Genomic DNA, 12,601 nt, shown 5'->3' with positions numbered 1-12,601 from the left:
TAATATGTAACATCTTGGTATTTTATTTCGTAATACAAAAAACACTTTTCGAATGTGATAACTCTTGGAATTTTATTTAGAATAGTTCAGTCCAAGCTAAACTGTATCATGTCTAATAGAGAATTGACCCATTTAATTTGTATTGAATTTTTGTCCAAGGTTGACTTAAATGTCCATCACAGGACTCCTCTGTCCAAGGTAGACTTTCCGTTTTCCATGCTTTTTATATGGGCGTCCAGGATCCTATCGGAAAATGCAGAATGGTGTGTACAGGTCTGTCTTCGTAGAAGGCTCCTTCAGTAATGTTGCATTCAAATAGTAGACTTGATACTTTTATAATATTTACAGGTTGGTCCGAAGAATGCATTTTTCCTGATTTTAACACTCTATTTGAGGAGAAACCCAATAATTTACCAAGACTATCTTCTTTCTCGAAAGTAATGGTATGATCTTGACAGAAAATTTCACATTTAAGCGTATTGTTGTTCGGTTTTAAAGTGAACTCCTGAACCGAATTGTATATACCCATTAATTTATTTCGAATGTATGCTTCGATATCGGTAATTTCATAAGATCCTGATGGAATTTCGATATAACGCAACTTTGTACGATCATTCTGCTCATAGAAATAAAACTTTTCACCATCAATGTTTGGAATTGAATTAAATGTATGAAATCCCAACACTGCTACATAATACTGCCGTAGCGGATCAAGCACAAGAGGCACTTGAGGAGTAAACGAAAACTCGTTTGTAGTACTTGTTAGGGTCAATAATCGAGACATGACTGATAGGAGGTAAAAAGGTGCAGTAAGTTAAATACTAAAATATGTTAAACATTTCTTTATTTTTCTTAGAATAATGTTACATGTTTTTCTTGTTTTATTTATATTTTGTTCATAATACGGTATTCTACAAAATACACATACACTTTCCATCGTCCCACAAACATCGCACCATACGTGTTTCTTATAGTCTTTCTTGCAAGGTAAATAATATTCTAGTGCATGGCGAATATCTTGTGGTAATTCATACCAGACATCAGCGCTTATATTTTCCATTATACAGAAACTTTAAGCACAAATGTCCACAGTTTATTTGGTTATAACTTTGATATTGATCGTTATTATATGCAATTCTTCCACCATTCAAATAGGAAACTAGTTCTTGAGGTGGCTTCAAGCAACCATATGAATCAAAATACTCTATGTCTTTGTTTATCTTTCTGTAAGCTACCCAATGTGTACCAGGGTTTGTTGAAATGTCGAGATTAATTATAGCACATTCATGTTTACGAGGGTAACGAGGTAAATTATCTCTCATAAACACACCACGAAAATTTGGAATTTTAAGTAGTTTAACAAATTTATTCAAGTCCACATTGGTTAAAGGTCTATTAGGTAGCTTCAGCGGTAGTTTTTTGACTTTTTTAAATATAATCCAAAGCCTCCTTTAGCGTTTTTTCGAAGGTATAATCCTTTGCCTAGATGCTCCATAGCTTTATTATGACGTTTGTCCTCTTCTAGTTTCTTTTGAGCATTCTTTGAATCAATTACAGTCTTTGCGATGGCACTTGCACCACCAGCCAAACTACCAAGAGCTGATAAGCCTGCAAAGATGGGAATTAAAGGTAAAATACCACCAGATTTTGATTCGAATGGAATGATTCTTGGAACTCGTACATTTCTTTTCCCACCTATATTCTTCACGGCTGTTCTAGCTGCTGCAAGTGCAACTAGAGCTGATTTACGCAAATTTGGTGATGGAGGAGTTCGTTTCAACGTTCTGATAATTGGTTGTAGCACGTGTCGCTTAAATGAACCAACACCTTTACCACGTTTCATACCCATACCTAGTTTTCGTTTAACTTTCATTGCTGTAGTAGTCAACCAGGCAGTGGCTTTTTCACTCAAAGATGCGTCGTTTGCTGTAACTCGTTCCCACGCTTTGTTTTCCAATACCCAATCTGCTTTATGTCTATCTTTCAATGAATTACTATGAGAATATGCAATATCATGATCTCTCGCAGCTCGATCTAATGGATTTATCCCTGGATCTCCACGAGCTAGACGTTTCTGTAATTTAGTTCCAGGTCCTAGATACTGGTAACCAGGGGCATGCAATTCAAACGGTATATTGTTGATCAGAGAATTCAACACTCCTTCACCTTGAACGACTAACATTGAAATGAATCGCTTCTTGAAAAATTTCTTTATATAACCAAGCGTATAAAATACATCTTAATCACAATATGAAGGTCATTCAACAAGATAAGACACTAGCAGTGGAGAACTTGGATTTTGTCGATAACGTGGCAAGAATCAGTAAACATGGTGTATTGCTACCACATTCTTTTCGTGCTATCGTATGTGGCCCAAGTGGATGTGGAAAAACGAATGCTATGCTAGCATTACTGTTTGATCTAAATGGCGCTAAATTCAAAAATGTTTACGTATATTCAAAATCGTTGTTTCAACCCAAGTATCAGTTTTTGAAGGAAGTGTTGGAATCTGTGAAAGAGGTTGGTTATTTTCCATTTAAAGACAATGATGCCGTAATAAGTCCTGACGAAGCTAAACCCAACTCAGTATTCATATTTGATGACGTATCTACGGATCCACAACAAACAATACGTGAATATTACTGCATGGGAAGACATAAAGATATCGATTGTGCATACATATGTCAATCATACAGTCGAGCAGGCAAACAACTCCTGCGTGATAATGCCAACCTTATTGTATTGTTTAAACAGGATGAGCTCAATTTAAAACACGTCTTTGATGATCACGTCTCACCTGACATGACATTTGTTCAATTTAAAAAAATTTGTTCTGAATGTTGGCAGGATAGGTATGGCACGTTCGTAATTGTTAAGGATTTCGATATTTCTAACGGACGATATCGTTTAGGCTTCGACAAGTTTATAAAATTGTAGTTATGATCGAAATACACGCATTCCATAACAACATGTTAGACAAAGAGGTAGCTGCACGCAAGCGTAAAGTTGCTGAATTAGCTCGAGTCATTCGCAAAAAGTATTTGGCATTAAAGCTAGGTAGGACAGAACAAGACGAGACGCTAAATAAACTCTTTGAACCCATAACTAAACCACTAAAAGATATTGCACAATCTTCACATCATGCTATTAATAAGAAGCTTAAACACGTCAAAAAGGAAGAGATGAAATCAGAAGAAGAGGTGAAAAAAGAAGATAGCGATGACGATGTTTTTTCCGATACAGTATCAACGAATCATGAAAATGAAGATTTAGTTCATCACAATTCCATAGGCCATCTTAACGGTGCAACTGCAGAAAAATATCTTAATATTGTCAAACCGTTGTTTAAACCTAAAAAAGCAAAGAAGCAATCACCGAAAATTAAATCTACTAGATTAAAGAAACTGTCTCTCGAAGGTCAAGAGAAAGCGACTCGTTCACCACCGAAAACTCGGTCTACTACATCAAAGAAATCGCCTTTAGAAGTAGTAAAAGCAACTCGTTCATCATCGACAGCAACTTCATCTACCTCCAAAGGATCAGGGTTCATCGATGCTTCTCATTTGATTTACAACGATAATCCTATTGAATATGTATATTGGGATGATCCAAATGAACTATGTGATAGACTCGAATTGTTGATTGCTTCCCAAGAAGCAGGAAACACATCCCATAGTAACGAAATTGTTGCCATTATCAACGAATTACGTGAAGCAGATATTATATATTAATGTTAGGTCAGATTAGACATCATTTCCAACATGAGTGTTGATAAGTTTGGTCGTCATCATTATCGTTCTAATGAACAAGCTATTCAAAAGCTGCGTGAAGGCTTCAAACAATCCATTTTAGATTTACAAAACCAGATACATGCAGTAAATAAGGATATTAAACGAGATCCTCCTGTATCAGGTATACATCTTTCCAACAAGAAATATGTAGATGACCACATTGCAAATATAAAAAATTTTCTGCGAAAAGAGATTACCTTGATGCAAAAAGAATATAGTTCAAAAGATACTCAACTTGAACAAAAAATTTCTGACTTTCAAAACTCCATCGGGAAGATTGAAAGCAATTTTAATAAAAAAAATAATGAGTTATCTGATGCAAATAAACTGGCTGTCTTGAAAATATCTGATTTAACAAAAGAAATGAATGATTTACAAAAAGCAGTAAGTATCCAGAATGCAATAAAACAAGAATCTGTTGGAGAAAATACCGTGACAGTAGATAGGATTAACAAGGCATTGAATCTACAAAAAGCTACAGAAAATACCTTGACAGTAAATAAGACTAACAAGAGAATAAATCAAATGTTGTCCTGAAAAATAATTTCCCATCGAAAATACTTAATAAATCAAATGTAACCTACATTACAGAACGCAGTAGATAACATTACTTCATGGGACAATCGTCTTAAGTTTAAATTCGTAATGTCTAAAGAAAAACAACAATTGGTCAACGAATTACATAAACCAGCACGAAAAAATTATCCTCGTCGACGAACCGTCATTAAAGGACTAGATGATTTATGGCAAATGGATATTGCTGAGATGAGATCCTATGCCAATCAAAATAAATCTTACAAGCTCATTCTTGTCGTAATTGACTGTTTTTCAAAATTTGTGTGGACTCGACCATTAAAGACAAAAACAGGGGAGGAAATAACAAAGACGTTTGCAGATATTTTAAATCAAACTCAACGAGTTCCGAAAAATTTACAAACAGACCAAGGTACAGAATTTTTCAATTCCAAGTTTCAAAACCTCATAAGAAAACATGGTATTAATCACTATAATACCTTTAGTGTTAAAAAAGCAGCCATATGTGAACGAATTATTCGAACATTGAAGGAAAAACTTTACAAGTATTTCAGTCTTAATGGTACTTACAAATGGATAGATACATTGCCTCAAATTACAAAAGACTACAATAACACGAAACACAGCAAAATTCGACTTAGACCTATTGATGTTAATAAATCTAACGAAAAAGAAATCTTACGAAAATATTACACTCACTTGAAAATATCAGGTACAAGAAAATTGAAAGTTGGTGATATGGTGCGTATTAGTAAAAATAAACACCTTTTTGATAAGGGATATAAGCCAAATTGGACAACAGAACTATTTAAAATTACTGAAATTAAAATAACAAATCCCACAACATATTTGATTGAAGATATTACTGGAGCGCCTATTAGAGGAGGATTCTACGAAGAAGAATTACAGAAAACAAAAAATACAGACATTTACTTAATTGAAAAAGTATTGCACAGACGCGGAAATAAGATGTATGTTCAATGGCTGGGTCTCGATAGTAAACATAATAGTTGGATTAATAATAAAGATGTGGTTTAGTACTTTTTAATGCGAATGCAACCTTGAAGAGGAGGGACGCAATATAAAAGACCGCTCAGCAACCTCGCTCTCAGTTAGTTCACCTCGCTCTTCAACATGAGTTCTCAAGATAGTGGTTATAGTTCATCAAGTTCTATTGTGGTATTCGATGATTCATCAAGTGAAATCAATTATGGTGCCGAACTAGACCAAGTTTTAGCAAAATTCGAAGAAGCTGCGAAGAATGAACCATACTACTTGTTAGAAGCCTCATTTCCACTAGATAGTTACATAATTAAAGTTGGTCTATCTCCAGCTAGACAGTTTACGGCATCCGTCATTTTATGTCAACATGCCATAAAAGAAGAATTATTCGACGGTCGAAGAATTAGTATAGACAAATTTGAGTGGAGTGACATAATTAACCTATTTTCACAAAAGATGAATGATTTTTTCTATGCAGACGAGTTTGATCCTGTCGAGTTTCAGTGTGGAGACTACTGCAAGATACGACAATTGGTGTTGGATTCAATCAAGTTCCTTGTTATTGAAAAACATGGTGTGGAATACTATTTAGATGAAAATGATGTTACGCAAATTCTACAAGTACACCACAGTATAGTGACTCATCGCATATCGTTGTTGGAAAATTTAAACTTTCATGCATATTATACAAATGTTGTATATTTTTTGCAACAGAATTTTTGTACAGATACTAGTTTATGTGGTCCGTTTGAAGCTATGACTGCGTTTTGTGAAATTTCTCCAGCAGATACTTTGTTAAGCCATGCTATGAGAGACTATGTATATTATTATAAAATTAAAGTTGTAAATGACTTGAATAACTTTATTTGTTAATAAATATTATGTATTTAACACTTCTGTTTTATTTTCGTAATATATTTACAAAAGGATAATGAAAAAATAATATTGTACAATAGTCATTTTATTAAAAATTACTGAGGAAAAGTGATTGTGTCTTTTCACCAGCCATACACATTTTTAATATCCAAGTAAATGCCCTCAGCGTCTTAAAGCGATTATATTTTTGCTAAAAAATTATGGTATATCACAATGTCCCCAGGGAAGCGTCTTAAAGGATTCTGGTATTAAATATCGTTTATCATCATAAGGACTTAGGGCCGTTTTTGTTTGCTCTATGCTGAATACTGAATGTTGATATGACCGAATACACCTTTGGTTTGTGCTTTTAATTTTGTATTCTTTTAAACAATTTTCAAAATCTTCAAATGTGATTATATTTTTGACTACATTATATTTTACACCTTTTGATTTTTTGGTTATACCTAAATTTTGAATACCACAATCAATTTGTTCCTTGTTTAGTTTCAGTTTTAAACGTTCTCTCTCTTTTTCTCTCTCTTCATCAGTTGTTTGTAATTTAAATGTATACATTTTTGATCTTAGACCAATAAAATTTGTAATAATTTTTCCATTAGCTTCATCCTTCATTAGACCGGGGATTTTTTTATTTAACCGTTCTATCATGTACGGGTTATTTTCCGAATAGTCAGATGTATCGAATTTAGAGTTGTGTGCCTTTAAAACCTCCTTATATGCATCTAAACACTGTAATTCATAGATGAAGCTATCTGTATCCATGTACAATAACATACAATTTTCTTCTCCCATCGTTGGAAGCATGAAGGAGTAATGAAAATCATACATACATAATTTTGATATGTCTAGGATTGCTGCACCTATATACAGAGGCTTATTAAAACACACTACTGATTTGGTTAGTTCGATGGCCACCAGGTTTTCACTAAAGATAGTACGACTGTGAAACCGAATACTTGCAATCAAGTTTTTGGCTCCATACCTTCCATTCCAATTTTTACATATTTTTACAGTTCTATGCCTCCTTATATTCTCCATGGTCTTACCAAACACAGCATTGTTCATCATTTTATAGAGATTTTTCTCAAAACTGCTCTTAGATGCAGCCCGTAAGTTAGTATTTAACTCAATATAGGGCCGCAGCCATGCAGATTGATTAAATTTCAAAACTTTATGTATTTTAGTTAAAATTAATCCGTTAGATAAAGCCTGCTTTAAATTTCTATAATGAATAATATATTTTGACTTATTAAAAAGAGTTGGCAATAATTTTGGTAGTTTTGAACCGGGAGGAATGCGGTGTTCGGCAGCAAATGGAAAATCTTTATGTTTGTCGTGTAATTCAAGTGGATACTCTAAGTCAACTTGAAAGAAATAGCCCTCCTTCGCAGCATTCGGAATTGACATAATATCAATATGCCCCTTGGGAAGTTTAGTGGATTTAGATGCTACACCAAATTTGGTTACATCTTCAATCCACTTAAATCCTCCAAAGGGTAAATATTCACTCATAGCCCAACCATAGAGATTATTTACATCTAAATACATGATGTACTTAGAGGGCTGTGTGGGGTCATATGTCGACATGTACTTATTGTTAGCTTCCGAAAATCGGTTACTACACACAGATATTCCGCCTCTTATGCCTTTTTCAATAAACAAAATCATATCCACATCTTTTAATAACTCTAATCTACATTTTGTATACCTAAGCATACAGTCCCATGTATAACCTGGTATGGTATAATACCACGCAGGATCTAAATGGTACGTATCCCTACATTTTTGTCTAAATTGTTCAAATACATCAGCCAGAAGCAAAATATCTGTTTTTAAGTACAAATCGCTATACTCTCCCAAATTTTTACATTCAAATGTAGACCAAACTTTCTGCGCATGAGCATACTTCTGTTCGCTAATATGTTCATCACATAATTTATTATAAAAATGACTAATTGTAGGTAAAGAAGTTTCCTCTAATTTTTCCAAACTATCAACATAATCATAGCAAAATACTCCTTTGCAAGTTAATAAATTAAATGCATTATCATCTAAACTGTAAAATTCTTGTTTTAAAATCTTCTTCTCTGAAGTATCTAAAAGTGATGCTAATTCATCGAGTGAAGCTCCCATAAATCTCATAGTATCGATAAATCTTAGTCTAATTTTATGCTCATCTGAATGTAGAGTAAAAGAAATATATTTTTCTTTATTAATAGGAAGTAAGCTCAGGTGCCCATGTTTGCATAAATCGATAATCATGAAATGTGAGTCATATCCACTAAAATTATGGAAGGCTACTGGCACAACAAACACCTTTCTGAAGTTTAAATTGCATGCTTGGTGTGCAAATCCTCTTACCTCTCCGGTAAAATGATCATGATCTACCACAATTATATCTGTAGCTAAAAAGCGTTTCTCACAAATATGACAGACAGTTGCCTTACTTGTACTAGGCTTTTTAACCATAGGTACAATTGATTTTATTTTAGAATCGACAAATTTGGATATTTCAGCCATTTCTTTTGCAAACCACTCCATGCAATTTTCACCTCTGTAGCTTCGAAAATATGATAAGCCGTCATCGTAAGCACATTTAAAGTAATAGCCTGCACTATAAGGTACATGCTTTTGGTATTTTGCTGTTTTGCTCAGTTTTACATTAGAATCTGTAAAATTATGTAACTGACATTCAAAATCAGCATATATGATAAAGGGAGTGGTTTGTTTGTATGTGAAATTTCTAAAAGCAACATGATCGTATTTGGGAACAGTCATTTTACATTTGTTTATGTCTCTGCAGAACTCTTCGTGCTCCGCAAGTTTATTCCCGCTGTAAAAATAATTCATGCAGCGATCACAAATATATTTTTTATTTGAGTTTTTACTTAACTGAGAACTTAACAACCTAGACATATCTTTAATCCAGCAATAATGATATTTTATTTCAATATTTTCATCGTCACTAGGAGGAGCGTCGTAATCATTTAACTTTGGAAAATATTTATCCTGAATTAGAAGCAAATTTACATGTCTATCAAGCTTGTTTTGTGTAAGTCTAGCAGGTACTACTTCGTAAAATTGTTTTTCCTTAACTTGGTTTAATTCCAAAGCATAAACATTCACTGATATAGTATTTATTTTTTCAAATTTTGTAATATGACTTAAAGGCATTGGAGCTTCCAAGTCCTCCGTTTTCAACGCCGTACTGTAATATGGATATGCCGATGTACGTTCTGTATGTATTTTAGCTGGATAAAGAGAGCTAATAATCGCCCAATAAAAGCAATTTTGATCGTAATTTTTGATATTTATACATGCTCGACGCTTTTGAATTTGTTCAGGAAGTTTAATGTACGATGATCCGTTCCCAATTTCGACTTTATTGATGTTAACTTCTAATGAGATTACTTTAGAGAGAGCGGCACCTGAACCTTTTTCTGCAAACTCAGACATTTTTTTAAAAATTATATCTTTAACATTTTCGCTAAACCAAATGTGTAAATCGGTTGAATAACTATCTATAATGACATTTTTAGTGCTAAAATGTATCAAATCTAAACTCTCACTATCACCTGTCTTTTTAATAAATTCCCCCCACAAAGTAGTGTTGACTTTAAGTACTCTATTAGATTTCAAAACAGTTTTAACTTTTTGTTTAAATATGGTAAAAGCATCATTCAAAAACGGTCCTACATCCTTATGATATAAATTTATTATAACCCCTGTCTTAATCCGACTTGCAAAACTTGAAGCGACATTTTCCCATTTTACTCTATTTCGTAATTTTGAATTAAGTCCTAGACCAACACGTCTATTAAAATTTAAAATTATTCTTCGAAAATGTTTAAAATGTCCTACGTTTGATTGTAATTTTTTAGCAGTTCCAATGGGTAATTTTTTAGCTTTAATTAAATTATTACATTTGCAAATATGTGCATTTAATCGCTTTAACCATACTTTAGCATCATTTTGAGTAAATTTATCAAAAATTATTTTACGAAGTCTTTTAATAGTTAATAATAGATTATCCGACTGCTTAACTATTTCCTTAATCATTTCAATATTATATTGTATGGCTTATAAAAAAACAAAATCACTTACCCTCTTTTTTATTCAACGATTAGTTAAGTTAAGTTTCAACGATTTCGAATTTGGCTGCTGGATGTTCGTTTCCACTGCAATGGATGAAACCTTGCTTATTTCTTGCTAAATCCACCTAAAACAATAACAACTTGCTATACTAAAATTCACTCTCTTCGAATAAATTGAAAAAAAAAATGCATCGCTACTGCGATTTTCGAACCCGCTGCATAAAACACAAAAAAGACAAAAAACATATCTAATAGGAGGCTCTCTAATAGAAATATGTTGTAAAATTTCGATGCAAAAAATGTAATTCGGAGCAAAACTCTCAATAACAACTTGCTATACTACAATTAACTCTCTTTGAAAATAGAACGAAAAAAATCGAAAAATAGAAAAAAATGCATCGCTAGTGCGATTTTCGAACCCGCTGCTTAAGTATTTCACTATATTATATGTATGGTTAAAAAAAAAAACAAAATCACTTACCCTTTTTTTATTCTAAGTTTCAACGATTTTGAATTTGGCTGCTGGATGTTCGTTTCCACTGCAATGGATGAAACCTTGCTTATTTCTTGCTAAATCCACCTAAAACAATAACAATTTGCTATACTAAAATTCACTCTCTTCGAAAAAATCGAAAAAGAAATGCATTGCTAGTGCGATTTTCGAACCGGCTGTAGAAAACACAAAAAAGACAAAAAACATATCTAATAGGAGGCTCTCTAATAGAAATATGTTGTAAAATTTCGATGCAAAAAATGTAATTCGGAGCAAAACTCTCAATAACAACTTGCTATACTACAATTAACTCTCTTTGAAAATAGAACGAAAAAAATCGAAAAATAGAAAAAAAAATGCATCGCTAGTGCGATTTTCGAACCCGCTGCTTAAGTATTTCACTATATTATATGTATGGTTAAAAAAAAAAAACAAAATCACTTACCCTTTTTTTTTATTCTAAGTTTCAACGATTTTGAATTTGGCTGCTGGATGTTCGTTTCCACTGCAATGGATGAAACCTTGCTTATTTCTTGCTAAATCCACCTAAAACAATAACAATTTGCTATACTAAAATTCACTCTCTTCGAAAAAATCGAAAAAGAAATGCATTGCTAGTGCGATTTTCGAACCGGCTGTAGAAAACACACAAAAAGACAAAAAACATATCTAATAGGAGGCTCTCGAATAGAAATATGTTGTAAAATTTCGATGCAAAAAAATGTAATTCGAAGCAAAACTCTCAATAACACCTTGCTATACTAAAATTCACTCTCTTTGAAAATAGAACGAAAAAAATTGAGAAATAGAAAAAAAAAAAAAAAATGCATCGCTATTGCGATTTTCGAACCCGCTGCGTATTTCACTATATTATATGTATGGTTTACAAAAACAAAATCACTTACCCTCTTTTTTATTCTAAGTTTCAACGATTTCTAATTTGGCTGCTGGATGTTCGTTTCCACTGCAATGGATGAAACCTTGCTTTATTTTTGCTAAATCCACCTAAAACAATAACAACTTGCTATAATCAACTTGACTCTTCGAAAAAATCGATAAAATAGAAAAAATATTGCGAGATTTGAAGCAACGCTACGAGACTCTGAATAGAACCGACACAAAACATATATATCCAAACGAAGGGTCTCTAATAAAAAATTCAAAGCAAAAGTCTTTTAGTTTAGTTAGAGTAATTCGATCGAGAAAATTACACATACATACGTTACGAATGTAAGCAAAGATATAACTAATATGTATGAATAAAATACTAAAAATTCTAATCTGCTGCAACGCTCTTGGGCACTGGACAAAACAGAAGAAAAAGAACAAAAAAGTTCTAAGAGAAATACTAAAAACTAAAATATAGGATTTTAATCTACTGCAACTCTAGAAGGCTCTAGATACAACAGAAACAAAACAACAGACGACTTTTATTTTTTGCTATATACAACTTCATTCCCTCCGAAGTGGTTCAAGCACTTCAAAAATAAAGACAGGAAATGCTGTTGAGTCAGAACAGAAACAAAAAGACAAAAATATATATCTAAAAGAAAAGACGAGATGGAGAATGTCAGCACAGAAAGGACTGGAGACGTTGGCTGAAAGAAGGAAGGCGGTGACAGCTGTAAAAATCCTATGATAGATAGAGGAAGGACTCTAATAGAAAGAATATTGCAAATTTTTTAAACAAAAGTCTTTTAGTTTAATTAAAATAATTTGAAAAAATAGGGCTGAGGATTTATCGAAATTTTGGATAGATTAAGGTTCAAAGATAAATAGAATTCGACTAAAAAATTACGTATATCCAAAGT

General features: G+C 32.8%; 2 protein-coding genes across 3 annotated transcripts in view; one reads left to right on the top strand and one right to left on the bottom strand.

Moving 5' to 3' along the window:
• The window catches only part of LOC126886882 (zinc finger protein 226-like), an 88,267-nt gene that overhangs the window by 50,974 nt on the left and 24,692 nt on the right, over positions 1-12,601 (top strand). The window lies entirely within an intron of this gene.
• Positions 6,176-11,992, bottom strand: LOC126886881 (uncharacterized). Of its 2 annotated transcripts, none has more exons than XM_050654021.1 (3): positions 11,696-11,992; positions 10,779-11,336; positions 6,176-10,422 (listed from the first exon to the last, which is right to left on the bottom strand). In XM_050654021.1, the coding sequence occupies exon 3, from the start codon at positions 10,260-10,262 to the stop codon at positions 6,402-6,404; it is 3,861 nt and encodes a 1,286-aa protein (XP_050509978.1). In that variant the 5' UTR covers positions 10,263-10,422; positions 10,779-11,336; positions 11,696-11,992; the 3' UTR covers positions 6,176-6,401. The 2 variants fall into 2 exon arrangements, with proteins under 2 accessions (XP_050509978.1, XP_050509977.1); XM_050654020.1 differs by having other exon boundaries at positions 10,779-10,877.

Source organism: Diabrotica virgifera, chromosome 6 (assembly GCF_917563875.1).
Source record: "Diabrotica virgifera virgifera chromosome 6, PGI_DIABVI_V3a".
In the NCBI taxonomy this organism is placed as follows: Eukaryota; Metazoa; Arthropoda; class Insecta; order Coleoptera; family Chrysomelidae; genus Diabrotica; species Diabrotica virgifera.
This window is presented reverse-complemented; position numbering and strand designations above follow the sequence as displayed.